At 42.3% G+C, this 16973-nt stretch overlaps 1 protein-coding gene across 2 annotated transcripts in view; it reads right to left on the minus strand.

Moving 5' to 3' along the window:
- The window catches only part of GALNTL5 (polypeptide N-acetylgalactosaminyltransferase like 5), a 65617-nt gene that overhangs the window by 36553 nt on the left and 12091 nt on the right, over positions 1-16973 (minus strand). For both annotated transcript variants that reach the window (XM_050785894.1, XM_050785893.1), the window contains 2 exons: positions 13676-13796; positions 665-831 (listed from right to left, as the gene is read on the minus strand). In XM_050785894.1, the coding sequence (XP_050641851.1) occupies positions 665-831; positions 13676-13796 (288 nt within the window). The remainder of the gene's footprint in view (positions 1-664; positions 832-13675; positions 13797-16973) is intronic.

Genomic DNA, 16973 nt, shown 5'->3' on the forward strand with positions numbered 1-16973 from the left:
AGCATTACAACTCATCATTCAGACCTCAGTTGACATGTCACTTCTTCCTGAAGTTATCTCCAAGGATGTGGCCAGTGCCCCTATGTTTAGCTTGTGGAAGCACCGCCCCTCCACCCCTCTGCCATGAGCCCAAGTACAGGGCCCAGGTCTCACATGTCCACCATGCACCAAGAGCCCCTCGTGCAGTGCCTGCTCCAATACCCACCAAAAAGATTCTTTGTCCCCTAGTGCAGTGCCTGCCCCAACACCCACCAAACAGATTCTTTGTACAAAATACTCAAGTGCCATCAGGGAGAGCACTACCTTCAGAGTAGATTAGATGGACGGGCACAGTCGCTTACACCTGTAATCCCAGCACTTTGGGAGGCTGAGGCGGACAGATCACTTGAGGTCATGAGTTCCAGACCCAGCCTGGCCAACATGGTGAAACCCTGTCTCTACTAAAAATACAAGAATTAGCCGGGCATGGTGGCGCGCATCTGTAATTCCAGCTGCACAGGAGGCTGAGGCAAGAGAATCACTTGAACCCAGGAGGCAGAGGTTGCAGTGAGCTGAGATAGTACCACTGCGCTCCAGCCTGGGTGACAGAGTGAAACTCCATAACAACAACAACAACAACAACAACAACAACAAAGTAGATTAGATAATGAGTGTTCTATCTTACCAACTTCGCTCATGTCATCTACCAAAATAATTTCTTCAAGAAAATAGTGTGGCGTGAGGTTCATGACACTGGACACGGTCCGAAACAAGGCATGAAATTCTTCATTATGGAAGCAAATGACAATGCTGGCAGTCGGGAGGCGGGCTGGGTAATGTTTTTGAAGACACCTGCAGGCAGAAGTAACATGAAGAAAACAATCCATCTAAATGCCTTGGATATTTTGTCATCTCATTCAAACACCTCTTCTTATTTGCATCTTTTTTACTCTTTCCTCCAATTGATCATTATGGTAGTAGGTGACAGTATATCTAAAATTACAAAAATGTATTTAACTTCTTATGTTGTTCTAGTATTTTCTGAATCATTTCCTCCTTCTTAATGTCAGTAATAATTACTCTTTCCTGAGACTGTGTTGGTAATCTTAGTTCTATTTTAAACATAGTATAAACACAAATTATATTCATATATTAGCTTCTGTTATAAAAATGAATTAGTTTTATCTTTTTTTGCTGTCACCACAGCAGAACAGATAAAAATGAATTACTAAGCTCGCACATTAAAAGGTATACATTAACTTTATTGTGCTGTCTTCAGAGAAAACTCCAACTTTATTCTTGTATTTGTGGAGTCCATCACAAGAAAAAAGTGTAGCAGATATGGTCTAATTGGATTTCTTCTGAATATTTGACAAAATGCTTTATTTCATTTATTTTTATTTTTATTATTATTATTTTTTGAGATGGAGTTTCACTCTTGTTGCCCAGGCTGGAGTGTAATGGTGCCATCTTGGCTCACGGCAACCTCTGCCTCCTGGGTTCAAGTGATTGTCCTGCCTCAGCCTCCCAAGTAGCTGGGATTACAGGCGCACGCCACCACGCCTGGCCAATTTTTTGTGTTTTTAGTAGAGACAATGTTTCACCATGTTGGCCAGGCTGGTTTTGAACTCCTGACCTGAGGTGATCCACCCACCTCAGCCTCCCAAAGTGTTGGGATTATAGGCATGAGCCAATGTGCCTGGCCCAAAAACGCTTTATTTATTTATTTATTTATTTATTTATTTTTTTTTTTTTTTTGAGAGATGGAGTCTCGCTCTGTCGCCCAGGCTGGAGTGCAGTGGCCGGATCTCAGCTCACTGCAAGCGCCGCCTCCCGGGTTCACGCCATTCTCCGGCCTCAGCCTCCCGAGTAGCTGGGACTACAGGCGCCCGCCACCTCGCCCGGCTAGTTTTTTGTATTTCTTAATAGAGACGGGGTTTCACCGTGTTAGCCAGGATGGTTTCGATCTCCTGACCTCGTGATCCGCCCGTCTCGGCCTCCCAAAGTGCTGGGATTACAGGCTTGAGCCACCGCGCCCGGCCGCTTTATTTATTTTTTGTGTGTGCACATGAGAGAAATACAGAAGCTGAATTCTGGAATTCTAGTAATATTAGTTATTAATTATTAGATTGATATATTATTTGGTTGTATTCTGAAATATATTTGGTTATAAATTAAAGAAATTAAAGAGCTAACTTTAGCAAAAGAAAGGGAGGTGTGGCTGGCACAGTGGCTCATGCCTGTAATCCTGGCACTTTGGGAGGCTGAGGTAGGTGGATTACCTGAGGTCACAGTTCGAGACCAGCCTGGACAACATGGCAAAATTCCGTCTTTACTAAAAATACAAAAATTAGCCAGATGTGGTGGCATGCACTTGTAGTTCCAGCTACTTAGGAGGCTAAGGCAGAGAATTTCTTGAACCTGGGAGAGGTAAGTTGTAGAGAGCCAAGATCATACCACTGCCTCCAAAGAAAAAAAAAAAGAGAGAGAGACAGAAAGAGAAAGAGAGAGAGGGAAGCGGAAGGGGAGGGGAAGGGGGGGGAGGGGGAGGGGGGGGGGGGGGGGGAGGGGGGGGGGGAGGGGGGGGGGGGAGGGGGGAGGGGGGAGGGGGGGGGGAGGGGAGGGGAGGGGAGGGGAGGGGAGGGGAAGGGAGGGGAGGGGAGGGGAAGGGAGGGGAAGGGAGGGGAAGGGAGGGGAAGGGAGGGGAAGGGAGGGGAAGGGAGGGGAGGGGAGGGGAAGGGAGGGGAAGGGAAGGGAAGGGAGGGAGGGAAGGGAAGGGAGGGAGGGGAGGGAAGGGAAGGGAGGGAGGGGAGGGGGGGGGAGGAGAGGGAAGGGAAGGGAAGGGAAGGGAGGGGAGGGAGGGGAGGGGAGGGGAGGGGGAGGGGAGGGGAGGGGAGGGAAGGGAAGGGAAGGGAGAGATGTATTGTGAGCTGACCCAAATGTCTCATAGGACCTAGCAACTGCAGCAGCTGGAGCCTTAAGGAATGATTAGAACTAGAGGCTTGAATGACGTCTGGACACTCTCCATCTCTGCTTTTGTGTTTACATCTGGGAAAAATAATAGTAGCAATAACAACCTACTTCCAAGGGCTGTGAAGATGCAATGAATTAACATGTCTACAACACTTAGAGAAGTGCCTGGCATGCAGTAAGTATTCAGATAGAAGGCTCATGACATGATTATCATCTTCCTTTGCAACTGGGCTTGTTTCCACTTCTTCAGTGGGAAATGTGATTGACATCGGCATATCTCATATCTCATAGGCAAGTACCCAAGGAGAAACTGATGGGACTTTACCTTTTCCAAGATCAAATATTGACCAGAAAAGATTCATTGGCCCAGCCTGCCATAGGTGCCCATCCCTGGGTTAATCAACTGGGGCCAGAAAATTGAGTCGAAATAAAAAAAATCATTGTTACCACTGCAATCACGGGGAAAGGGGGAAAAACAGTGGGAAAGGAGTGCTGGGCAGGCAATCCTACAGGCATCCCCTCAGGGTACTCACAAAATGAAGTCACCAGGGAAGGAGAGGGCCTTATCCTGGTGTTCATTTTCATCCAAGGCAAGATGAAGACAGAGAAGTCATGTCCACTGAGTGGAACTGACATCAGATTCAAGGGAATGGAGAGTCTGAGGGACAGGGCCAAGGAAGCACCAGAACAGATGGGAATGAGGGCACCTGCACCAACTGCACTTGGGTCTGGAACGGTGAATGGGAAAATGCAGCTGTGCAGAAACATGTGGAAAAATAATTAAAAGGCTTAAATGGCTCATGCTTGTCATCCTAGCACTTTGGGAGGCCAAGGCGGGCAGATCACCTGAGGTCAGGGGTTCGAGACCAGCCTGGCCAACATGGCGAAACCCCTTCTCTACTAAAAATACAAAAATGAGCTGGGCATGGTGGTGCGCCCCTGTAATCCCAGCTTCTCAGGAGGCTGAGGCAGGAGAATCGCTTGAACCCAGAAGGCGGAGGTTGCAGTGAGCCGAGATCGTGCCACTGTACTCCAGCCTGGACGACAGATTGAGACTCTGTCTCAAAAAAATATTCCAGTAAGATCGTTGAGTTGTGAGACAGAAAGTAGGAGAGAAAGAGAAAATATGATGCTAGACTGAATTAATGGAAGACCAATACCATGAATAAGAGAAGTGGTGGTCCAGGATGACTTGTGCTGCTAAAATCACATCTCTGATGTTACAGTCAGTCCCAGGTGTATCACTTTAAGAAAACTGGAAATAAACTGCATCCCTTCAGTCTGATGTTGGTGGAGGAGCCTGAAGCTCACATGAGGACCCTTTAGAACCCCAAGAGAACCTGTGTGTGTGGGTTTCTCAAAAACAGATCAATAAATGTTGCTGTGGTATGTCTATACTTTCCTGGCCAGGTGCAGTGGCTCATGCCTGTAATCCCAACACTTTGGGAGGCCAAGATGGGTGGATCACCTGAGGTCAGGAGTTCAAGACCAGCCTGGCTAACATGGTGAAACCCCATTTCTACTAAAAATACAAAAAATTAGCCAGGTGTGGTGGCGGGCGCCTGTAATCCCAGCTACTCGGGAGGCTGAGGCAGGAGAATCTCTTGAACCTGGGAGGCGGAGGTTGCAGTGAGCAGAGATCATGCCATTGCACTCTACCTTGGGTAACAAGAGCAAAATTCTGCCCCCCTCCCCGCCAAAAAAAATCTTTCCTGACCTAAGTAAGCTATTTTTAAGAGTAAAAGGAGGCCAGGCGTGGTGGGATGCCTGAGGCTGAGGCGGGCAGATCACGATGTCAGGAGATTGAGACCATCCAGGAGGCTAACATGGTGAAATGCTGTCTCTACTTTAAAAAAAAAAAAAAAAAAAATTAGCTGGGTGTGGTGGTGGGCACCTGTAGTCCCAGCTACTCAGGAGGCTGGGACAGGAGAATGGCGTGAACCCAGGGGGTGGAGCTTGCAGTGAGCCGAGATGGCACCACTGCACTCCAGCCTGGGCAACAGAGCAAGACTCCATCTCAAAATAATAATAATAATAAAAAAGACTAAAGAAATTTGGATGGCCTTTGGTTGTCTTCAGTGAGCTGATCTTATAAATTTGCTAACCTTATACATTGCTGACCTTATACATTAATAATAGTTCAGTACAAAGCAGCACTGTTTTAGGCTGAATTGTGTCCTCCAAAATTCATATGGTGAAGTGCTAGTCCCCAGGACCTCAGAATGTGATCCTATTTGGAAAAAGAACTGTTGTAGAGATAATTAGTAAGGTTAGCTCATTAAGGTAGGCCCTAATCCAATATGAGTCACGTTCTTACAAAAAGGGAAATTTGAACACAGAGGCAGACATATACAAAGGGAAGATGGCATTAAGAGTTATAGGGAGAAGACGGCCATCTACAAGCCAAGGAGAGACGTCTGGAACAGAGCCTTTCTTTACAGCTCTCAGAAGCAACCAATCCTGCCAACACCTTGATTTCAGACTTCTGGCCTCCAAAACTGAGAGAGAATAATTTTTGTTGTCTAAGCTACCCAGCTGATGGTACTTTCTTATAGCAGCCCTACCAAACCAATATTTGGATACCAAATTTTACCATGCATCGGTCTCAGCTGGGGTTCTTGCTGACTGCAGATTCTGATTAAGGAGATCCGGGCTGGGGCCTGAGATTCTGCATGGCTAGCAAGCTCCCAGGGGCTGTCCGTGCTGGTGGTTTTCAGGCCGTATTTTGAGTAGAAATACTCTAGCGGGCACAGGCACTATTACAATGACAATCTTTCGAGTACATTAGAAAAACATGGTGACAGATGACTGATAAACTGATTTGTAAATGGCTATTCATTTGTTCAAATCCTATTTAAAAAAATGGATTTTTCTAAATAATTTTTGGATGAGAGGAAGTTACAAATTGTAAATTATATAGAAATTAAAAATGAAAGCCTATCATGTTAAAATCTAAGAGATATGGCTAAAATTTAAATCAGAATAAAATGAATATTTAGAAATGTATTATTATACCACAAAGAGGTCAAATAATTAAACTAACCTTATAAACTAGCAAGAAAAACAGGATAAAGCAAATGAAATAAAAATGAACCAGTAAAGATAACTAGGAATTAATGAACTGGAAGACAAAAAAGTAAAATTGGTAAGCATAATCAAAAGTTGGTTTTTTGAAAGACAAAACAATGCACATCAAGCTTAAAAAGAGAGTGGGAAAATATACAATAAAAAAATGAGAAAGAAGGTATGGTACCAGTGCAGATAATAATAATTAGGGAAATAAGCTACACAACTTTTTGCCAATAAATTTGAAAAATAGGTGGAAAAAAGTTTTATTACAATAGTGTCCTAAAAAGCCTCTAGAAATAGAAAACTTGAGTAGAACAATAACCTTAGAGTAATCTGCAAGTTTATCAATGTCTACCACTAAAAAATGCACTGGTGATTCATAATTACCAAGCAAGTGCTATTTCAGCATAGTAGGTAATTATCATATTATCCCAACTATTTTAGAGAGTCAAAAACTTTCAAATTCATTTTATAAAGCCAGTATAAGTCTGATATCAAAATCTGATGAAGACAACACAAAAAAGAAAAACATAAATCAGGATTTTAAAAACTTGAATCATGCATAGACTTTTTTTGGAGAGAAAATAAGTTCTTAACCTCCAGAGATGAATTGTTACTTTAATGTTTCTTAAATATGTGAACTTATGAGCTCAGAATCTCCTTGTGCTCATAAGTTTGTACACGGCTATAAATAAAACAGTTAAAAATAATGAAATATGGCTAGAAGAGTTAAAATCAAATTAATAAATTATTTTAATTTCAGGTTGGATTTTGCTGAAATGACATCACCACTTATAACTTATTTTCTACTTGTTATAGGAAAGTTTATTTCTTAATTTGACTAGATTTTCCTACTATGTAGTGTGTGTTTGCTTAAATCTCTCAGTCCTATTTTTGTATTTGAAATACTGTTTTAAAAAATTCTATTGGCCATACTGTAAAGTAACTTCTCATAACATATAATTTAGGCATTTGGTCTGCCTCTGTTTGACATCATTTGTATAATGTACCTATTAAGTTTACTAATACTTTTCTCATTACCTACTGAAATTCAGTGACAATAGTAACAGGCTGTCCTCCTGTATAAGTATATATTAATTAAAAATAATAGGCTGGGTACGGTGGCTCATGCCTGCAATCCCAGCACTTTGGGAGGCCAAGGTGGTTGGATCACCTGAGGTCAGGAGTTCGAGACCAGCCTGACCAACGTGGAGAAATCTCATCGCTACTAAAAATACAAAAATTAGCCAGGTGTGATGGCGCATACCTGTAATCCCAGCTACTCAGAAGGCAGAGGCAGGAGAATCACTTGAACCTGGAGGCAGAGGTTGCAGTGAGCCGAGATTGTGCCATCGCTCTCCAGCCTGGGCGACACAGCAAAACTCCATCTCAAAAAATATACATATGTAAGTGGGAAGATGGAATTTTAGAATTCTCATGGAGAATCTCATTAAGAATTTGCAGACTTCTGAAAATACATACATAAATCTCAATTCAAATAACATGATTAAAAAAACAAGACCTAACTTATGCTGCCTACGAGAAACTCACTTCCCCTTTAAGGATATACCAGGATTAAAAGTGATGAGACGGAAAAAGATATTTCATGCAAATGGAAACCAAAAGAGAGCAGAGTATACTTATACTGAAGTAAAATAGTAAGTCAAAAACTTTAAAAAGAGATAAAACAGGTCATTTTACAGTGATAAGGGGCCCATTTCATCAAGAAGATATAACAATATTATATTGCCAGTTGGTAATATAATACCAAGATATAACATCAAGAAGACATATTGTAAATATGTCTGCACCCAACATCACAGAACCTAAATACATAAAGCAAATATTAATAATCTGAAGTGAGCAATAGACTGCAATAAAATAATAGTAGGGGACTTCAATACCCCACTTACAACTATGTACAGATCATCCAGACAGAAAATCAATAAGGAAATACTGGGCTTCAACTACACTTTAGATCAAATGAAACTAACAGACACATATGAGCATTTTATTCAACAGCTGAAGAGCATATATTTCTTCTTTGGTGCACGTGGAATATCCTCCAGGATTGATCAAATATTAGGCCACAGAACAAGTCTTAACAATTTAAGATTGAAATCACATCAAGTATCTTTTCTGATCACAATGGTATGAAAACTAGAAATCAATAATGAGACAAATTTCAGAAAACTCACAAATATATGGAAATTAAACAACATATTCCTAAACAACCAATGGGCCAAAGAAGAAATTTTTTTTTTTTTTTTTTTGAGACGGAGTCATGCTCTGTCGCCCAGGCTGGAGTGCAGTGGCTGGATCTCAGTTCACTGCAAGCTCCGCCTCCTGGGTACATGCCATTCTCCTGCCTCAGCCTCCCAAGTAGCTGGGACTACAGGCGCCCGCCACTTTGCCCGGCTAGTTTTTTGTATTTTTTAGTAGAGACGGGGTTTCACCGTGTTAGCCAGGATGGTCTCGATCTCCTGACCTCGTGATCCGCCCGTCTCGGCCTCCCAAAGTGCTGGGATTACAGGCTTGAGCCACCGCGCCCGGCCAAGAAGAAATTTTTAAAAAGACATTAAAATGGAAATTAAAAATATCTTGACAAATGGAAATGAAAAAACATACCAAAACATATGGGATGCAGCAAAAGCAGTACTAAGTTTGGGGATTATAGGAATAAATACCTATATCAAAGCAAAAGAAAGTTTCCAAATACACAACCTAATGTTATACCTGAAGGAACAAGAAAAAGATGAGCAGACTAAGCCCAAATTTAGTAAAAGAAAGAAAATGACAAAGTGCAGAAATAAATGAAATAGAGATTAGGAAAACAATAGAAAAGACAAACCAAACAAAGAGTTGGGTTTTTAAAAGGTTAAGCAAATTTGACAAACCTTTAGCTAGACTAATTAAGAAAAAACAAGACTCAAAAAAATAAGACCAGAAGTGAAAGAGGAGACCTAATTGATATCACAGAAATACAGAGAATCATAAAAGACCGCTATGAAAAAGTATATGCCAACAAATTGGATAACCTAGGAGAAATGAATAAATTCCCAGAAACATATAACATATCAAGACTGAATCAAGAAGAAACTGAAAATCTGAACAGACCGAAAATGGGTAAGGGCATTCAACAGGTATAAAAATTTCTTACCAAAGAAAACCCCAGGACCTAATGGGTTCACTGCTGAATTTATTTAAAGAATAAATACCAATTCTTTTCAAATGCTTCCAAAAAATTGAGGAAGAAACACTTCCAAACTCATTTTATGAGATCAAATTATATTTTTTTGAAAAGTAAGGCAAAGCTAAAATGAAAATTCCATTTAATGACATAATATGGCTATTACAATAATGGCTAAAAACCTGGTTGGACTCCAGATAGTGGTAGCTACTCTTAGAAGTTAATTTTTAAACATAGTAGTGGGTTCTTTGTACAGAATTGAATTTCCTATTAAATAAAGTTATAGTTTAAATATTAAAACTGCCAAGTCCACTTTTCTTTTTGGATGAATCTCTCTAAACTTTGTTTTTCTGAACAGTAATCATGTGATGGGGGAAGGGAAGCAAAAACAATCACACTATTTTAGAAGGTGAGATTTAGGAAGAACAAATGATGATACAGAGAGAAATTCATAACATAAAAGATATTTTAAAATGTTGACCTTTGTAGTAAATATTCAGTTCAGTGAAATATTGTTCTCCATATTAATACCATGTTCTATGGTTTGAGTAAATTTAAGTTCTTTATTTTATCATGACCCAGATACATTGTGTAATCATGTACAAACTCCACATCTCTTGAGTGTACCACATCATAAGTGATATCTGTGGGCCGGGCGCGGTGGCTCAAGCCTGTAATCCCAGCACTTTGGGAGGCCGAGACGGGCGGATCACGAGGTCAGGAGATCGAGACCATCCTGGCTAACACGGTGAAACCCCGTCTCTACTAAAATACAAAAAAAATTAGCCGGGCGAGGTGGCGGGCGCCTGTACTCCCAGCTACTCGGGAGGCTGAGGCAGGAGAATGGCGTGAACCCGGGAGGCGGGGCTTGCAGTGAGCTGAGATCCGGCCACTGCACTCCAGCCTGGGCAACAGAGCTAGACTCCGTCTCAAAAAAAAAAAAAAAAAATAAGTGATATCTGTGGCTTCAAATGTTTGTGTTGCACACAGGTTGCAACAAGGCAAAGTGGCCCTGCTTTCTCCTGTTTCATGGATATTCCTTAATGTAAGTATTTCTCATTTAGTTAAAGGAGAATATTGGCCCTTTTTCTCTGGAAACCATCAGAACTTAAAACAAACTAAAAACGCATTAGCACATACACACTACAACATAGATGAACCTTGAGGGCATCGTGCTAAGCAAAATAAGCCAGTCACAAAAAAAGACAAATACTGTATGATTCCACTTATATGAGGTACTTAAAGTAATCAAATTCATAGACGCACAAAGTAGAATGGTGATTGCCAGGAAGTGTTGGGGTTGGGAAATGGAGAGTTGTTGTTTACTGGGTACTATATTACTTCGTTTTCACATTGCTATAAAGATACCACCTGAGACTGGGTAATTTCTAAACAAAAGAGGTTTAATTGACTCACAGTTCCATATGGTTGGGGAGGCCTTGGGAAACTTACAATCATGGCAGAAGGTGAGGGGGAAGCAAGGTACATTTTACATGGCAGCAGGAGAGCGAGCGAGCATGGGGGAAGCTACCACTTTAAAAACCATCAGGTCTCATGAGAAGTCTCTCACTATCATGAGAACAGCATGGGGGAAACCACCCCCATGATCCAATCACCTCCCACCTGCTCCCTCCCTCAACACCTGAGGATTACAATTCAACATGAGATTTGGGTGGGGACAAAGAGCCAAACCATATCATTCTGCCCCTGACCCCTCCCAAATATCATTTCACATTTCAAAACCAATCATGCTTTCCTAACAGTCACCCAAAGTATTAACTCATTCCAGGATTAACCTAAAAATCCAAGTCCAAAGTCTCATCTGAGACAAGACAAGTCCCTTCCTCCTATGAGCCTGTAAAATAAAAATCAAGTTAGTTATTTTCAAGATACAATGGGGGTACAGGCATTGGATAAATATTCCCATTCCAAATGGGAGAAATTGGTCAAAACAAAGGGACCACAGGCCCCATGCAAGTCTGAAACCCAGTGGGGCAGACATTAAATCTTTGCGTGTGTGTGTGTGTGACAGAACTCGCTCTGTCACCCAGGCTGGAGTGCAGTGGTGTGAACTCAGCCTACTGCAACCTCTGCTGGCTGGGTTGAAGCAATTCTCCTGCCTCAGCCTCCTGAGTAGCTGGGACTACAGGCATGCACCACCATGCCTGGCTAATTTCTTTTTGTATTTTTAGTAGAGATGGGGTTTCACCATGCTGGCCAGGCTGGTCTTGAACTCCTGACCTCATGATCTGCCTGCCTCAGCCTCCCGAAGTGCTGGGATTATAGGCAAGAGCCACAGTGCCTGGCCCCTTAATCTTAAAGCTCTGAAATGATCTCCTTTGACTCCAAGTCTCACACACTGATGCAAGGGGTGGGCTCCCAAGGGCTTGGGCAGTTCTGCTCCTGTGGCTGTGCAGGCTACATCCCCCACAGCTGCTTTCAAGGGCTGGTGTTGAGTGCCTGTGTCTTTTCCAAGTGCATGGTGCAAGCTATCGGTGGATCTACGATTCTGGGGTCTGGAGGAAGGTGATCCTCTTCTCACAGCTCCAGTAGGCATTGCCCCAGTGGGGACTATGTTTGGTGTCTCCATCCCCACATTTCCCCCCTGCATTACCCTAGTAGAGGTTCTCCACGAGGCCTCTGCCCCTGCAGCAGGCTTCTGCCTGGATATCCAGGTATTTCCATATATCCTCTGAATTCTAGGTGGAGGCTCCCAAAGCTCAACTCTTGTCTTCTGTGCACCACAGGCCCAATACAACATGGAAGCCACCAAGGCTTGGAACTTGCAATCTCTGAAACCACAGCCTTAGTTATACTTTGGCCCCTTTTGGCTGTGGCTGGAGCTGGAGTGGCTAGGACACAGGGCACCTTGACCCAACGCTGTACAGAACAGCAGGGCCCTGGGCCTGGCCAACAAAATTGTTTTTCCTTCTAGGCCTCTGGGCCTGTGATGGGAGGAGTTGCCATGAAGATCTCTGAAATGCCCTGGAGACATTTTCCCCATTGTCTTGGCTATTAACATTCATAACTCATTACTTATGCAAATTTTCACAGCTGGATTGGGCTTGAATTTCTCCCCAGAAAGTGGGTTTTTCTTTTCTACTATATGGTCAGCTGCAAATTTTCCAAACCTCAAGTTCAAAGTTCCATAGATCTCCAGAGTAGGGGCAAAATGCCACCAGTCTCTTTGCTAAAGCATAACAAGAGTCACCTTTACTCCATTTATCAACAAGTTCCTCATCTCCATCTGAGACCACCTCAGCCTGGACTTCATTGTCCTTATCACTATCAACATTTTGACCAAAGCCATTCAACAAGTCTCTAGGAAATTCCAAACTTTCCCACATCTTCCCCTTTTCTTCTGAGACCTCCAGTCTATTCCAACCACTGCCTGTTACCCTGTTCCCAAGTTGCTTCCACATTTTTAGGTATCTTTATAGCAGTGCCCCACTCCTGGTACCAATTTTCTGTATTAATCCATTTTCACACTGCTATAAAGATGCTACCTGAGACTGGGTAATTGCTAAACAAAAGAGGTTTAATTGACTCAGTTCCACATGGCTGGGAAGCCTCAGGAAACTTACAATCATGGTAGGAGGCAAAGTGAAAGCAAGGCATGTCTTACATGGTGGCAGGAGAGAGAGAGAGAGAGAGAGAGAGAATGCAGGGGAAATTACTACTTTTAAAATCATCAGATCTCATGAGAACTCCCTCACTATCAAGAGAACAGCATGAGGGAAACCACCCCCATGATCCAATCACCTTCTACCAGGTCCCTCCCTTGACACCTGGGATTACAACTCAAGATAAGATTTGGGTGGGGACATAGACCCAAACCATATCAGGTACAGAATTTCAGTTTGGGATGGTGAGAGAGTTCTGGAGATGGATGGTATCGATGGCTGCACGATGTGAATGTCTGTATTGTATATTTTAAAAGGATTAAAATGGCAAATTTTATGTTATGTTTATTTTATATAACATAATTAATGATTATGTTAATCATTAACATAATAATTATTAATACAACAATTGAAGGAACAATTTTTTTGAAAAAAGTAAAATTTGGGGGAAAAAAAGGTAGCTGTCCAGAGCATTTTCTATCAGGAATGAATTCCCCTTTGGCCAGAAGCCCTTATTGGTGATTTAATAAAAAGATCTGTGGCTAACTCAATTCTTGGAAACCTCTAGAACACATTTTGTGCCCATGAAGAAGATACTCTCTACATTATAAGCATTAGAATCTTGAAATAGAATCTTGACATTATCTGACTTCACGTCCTAAAAATAGGAATCTATGACATTTCTAGTATGCTAAAATTAAAATCTGGTTGGTAACTTTTTAATCTATCTATCTATCTATCTATCTATCTATCTATCTATCTATCTATCTACCTACCTACCTACCTACCTACCTACCTACCTACCTATCTATCTAGAGAATGAGAGAAAGAGAGAACATACATTTTATTCCTGGTATCTGGCACTTCTCTTTCGATGCCCAAGCTTCTACTGATAATCACATTAAATCCGTATTTTAAAAGTTCGTTATGAAGTTCTGGGTTTGTATGGTTAAAATCCATACCTGCAAGAAAAAGTAATTAGAGTCATATACGTAAAGGCTTACTAGCAGTGACGCAGGAAAGGAAAGATCTTGGATAACCAAAATAATTTTTTAAAAGAACCAGAATAGAATTCAGAAATCGATCTGTGCAAAAATGGTCAAATAATTCTTGGCAAAGGCGAGTGTTTCAGTACGTTTTGCATTGCTATAAAGGAATACCTGAGGCTGGGTAATTTATAAAGAAAAGAGATGTATTTGGCTCACAGTTCTGCAGGCTGTGCAAGAAGCATTGGGCCGGCATCTGCGTCTGGTGGGGGCCTCAGGAAGCTTCCAGTCTTGGCAGGAGGTAAAGAGGAAACAGGCAACTCACACGGTGAGAGTGGGAGCAAGGACCGGGAGATGCCAGGCTTTTGAAACGACCAGCTTTCCCATGAGCTAATAGAAGGAGAGCTCATTACCGTAGGCAGGAACCAAGCCATTCACGAGTGATCTGCCCATGTAACCCAAACACATCCTGCCAGGCTCCATATTAAACACTGTGGGCCAAATTTCAACATGAGACATGGAGGGATAAATATTCTGATTATATCAGTGGGGAAAGGGGAGTTTATCAACAAATGGTGTTGGATCAACTGGGTATCTGTAGAAAATAACCTGTATGTGATGGTCCATTTTCAATTCTAAGTGCCCTAGTATAGGTTTAAGCAGGCTACATGGAAATAGAGAGATAAAAAAGCAGAATGTACTGAGCCACCCCCGTCCCCCGCCCCTTCCTGCTCTCCCTTTCACCCAGTAGCCAGGCGTCTATTGGTCGGGGCCCCCTCAACTACCCCCTCCCCACCCACCAAAGAATTTAGTTTTGGAGCCCGGCGCGGTGGCTCATGCCTGTAATCCCAGCACTTTGGGAGGCCGAGGTGGGCAGATCAGGAGGTGAGGAGATCGGGACCATCCTGGCTAACATGGTGAAACCCCCTCTCTACTGAACAAACAAACAAACAAAAAAATAAAAATAAAAATAAAGAAATACAAAAAATACAAAAAATTACAGGTGGCAGGCACCTGTAGTCCCAGCTACTTAGGAGGCTGAGGCAGGAGAATGGCGTGAACCCAGGAAGCGGAGCCAATAGCGCGCCACTGCACTCCAGCCTGGGCGACAGAGCGAGACTCCGTCTCAAAAACAAAACAAAACAAAACAAAAAATTTAGTTTTGGTTAGCTTGCAACATACGTAATTGTATCCTTTCTTATCAGCTAAGTGCCGCCACTAGGGCCATAAATCAAATGTTTGAAGGGTCCTGAGAGAGTTGCAGTGCATTGTGGGCTGCAATAAAATGCAGCACAAAGACCCTAAAGAACATACTTGAAGCCCCTGCCTAACAACCAATAGGCAACGTCCGGGAAGATCATGACCCCACAGTACTCAAGTCTATGAGGAAGGGGGAGGGATCTGCGCACTAGGGGATAAATTGCTTGTTGAAACTGTGCTGGGTGTGTCTGCGTGCCAGACACCCGGTCTTGCATCACTGCCATTAAAAGTCTCACTTCCACTATTCTCTGGGTCTCTGAGTCCATTCTTTGGGTTTGGATGGGTGAGTTTGTTTCTCACAATATCCATGTGGAAAAAGTGAGCATTTATTCTTACCCTACATCATCACAACAATTAACTCGAAATAGATCATGGCCCTAATGTGAAACCTAAAACTTTAAATTCATTTCCAAAAGAAAACAGAATGAAATCTTTGTGAACTTGAGGTAAGCAAAGGTTTCTCAGATGAAACATAAAAACCATAAATCATAAAAGAAAAGCATCAAAATGTAACATTGTGAGGCATTTTGGGGACTTATGAAATAAAAACCCCCAAATTTTAAAATGTAAAATTGTGCTTTTTGAATAATGCCATTAAAGAGAATAAAAAGACAAGCTACAGATTTGTCCAAAACATTTGAAACCCACATATCAAGAAACTTGAATTTAGAATATATAAAGAAGTCTTAAAAATTAAGAAGAAAAACATCCCATTTAAAAATAGACAAAAGACTCCAAAAGATACTTTACAAAAGAAGGTATATGAGTGGTTATCAAGCACATGAAAAGGTGCTCAAAATCATTAGTCATCAGGGAAATACAAATTAAGACCAAAGTGATGGTCTTACTCACCCATTAGAATAACTAAAATTTAAAAACTGGACCATGTCAAGTGTTAGCAAAGATCCAGAGAACATGGGATTCTCGCACACTCATATAAAGTGGCCCAGCTACTTTGGGAAACAGTTTGGCCATCCCAATACTTGTTTCACTTGGCAGTGAATCAGGTTCTACTCACATCCCAGAAAGCAACACTGTCCCCTGGCACTCATCCTTGGTTTGCTGTTTCTCTCCTTCCTGTCACCATCCGATAGGTAAGACTGAGAGCCAGAATTAGAGTGTGACCTCGGGGCAATGAGCAGGAGACCTGCCAAGGGGCTGTTGTGTGTCACACGCTGGAGTAGTGCTTAGGGTAGGGTTTCAGGCCCACACCTACCTGGCCATCTAGTGGGAGGGCCATTCAGAGCAGGGATCCACAGAAATAGTAGGCCTGTGTGTTAAGGCTTTAATTTCTACTCTTATTTTCTTCATCTTTCCTTGGGTTTATTTTGTTCAACTGGGTCTTCATATTTGTATTTTATTTATTTTTTATTTTTTTGAGACAGCATCTAACTCTGTTGCCCAGGCTGGAGTGCAGTGGCCCAATCATAGCTCGTCGTAACTTTGAATTCCTGGGCTCAAGCGATCCTTCCACCTCAGCTCTCCAAGTAGCTGGGACTATAGGCATGCACCACCACACCTGGCTAGTTATTATTATTATTTTTGTTGAGTTGGGGTCTTGCTATGTTCCCCAGGCAGGTCTTGAACTCCTGGCCTCAAGTGATCCTCCTGCCTCTGCCTCCCAAATTGTCGAGATTACATGTGTGAGCCACCGTGCCTGGCAAAATCAGATCTTCATGTGTGGGAACATGGGAAAATAATCTTACAAACATAGTGATGAGGGAAAAAAGCAAGTTCCAAAATGATACGTATATCAGAATATCTAAAAATGTATTAAAAACATAGAACACAATATTTTGCTTAGGGATAATATGCAGAGGAAGTGGAAGGACATGCAGGAGAAAGACACCCATCACTTCAGGCCAGACAACCTCTGAGGGCAGCGTGGGGACG

Source organism: Macaca thibetana, chromosome 3 (assembly GCF_024542745.1).
Source record: "Macaca thibetana thibetana isolate TM-01 chromosome 3, ASM2454274v1, whole genome shotgun sequence".
NCBI classification, from domain to species: Eukaryota; Metazoa; Chordata; class Mammalia; order Primates; family Cercopithecidae; genus Macaca; species Macaca thibetana.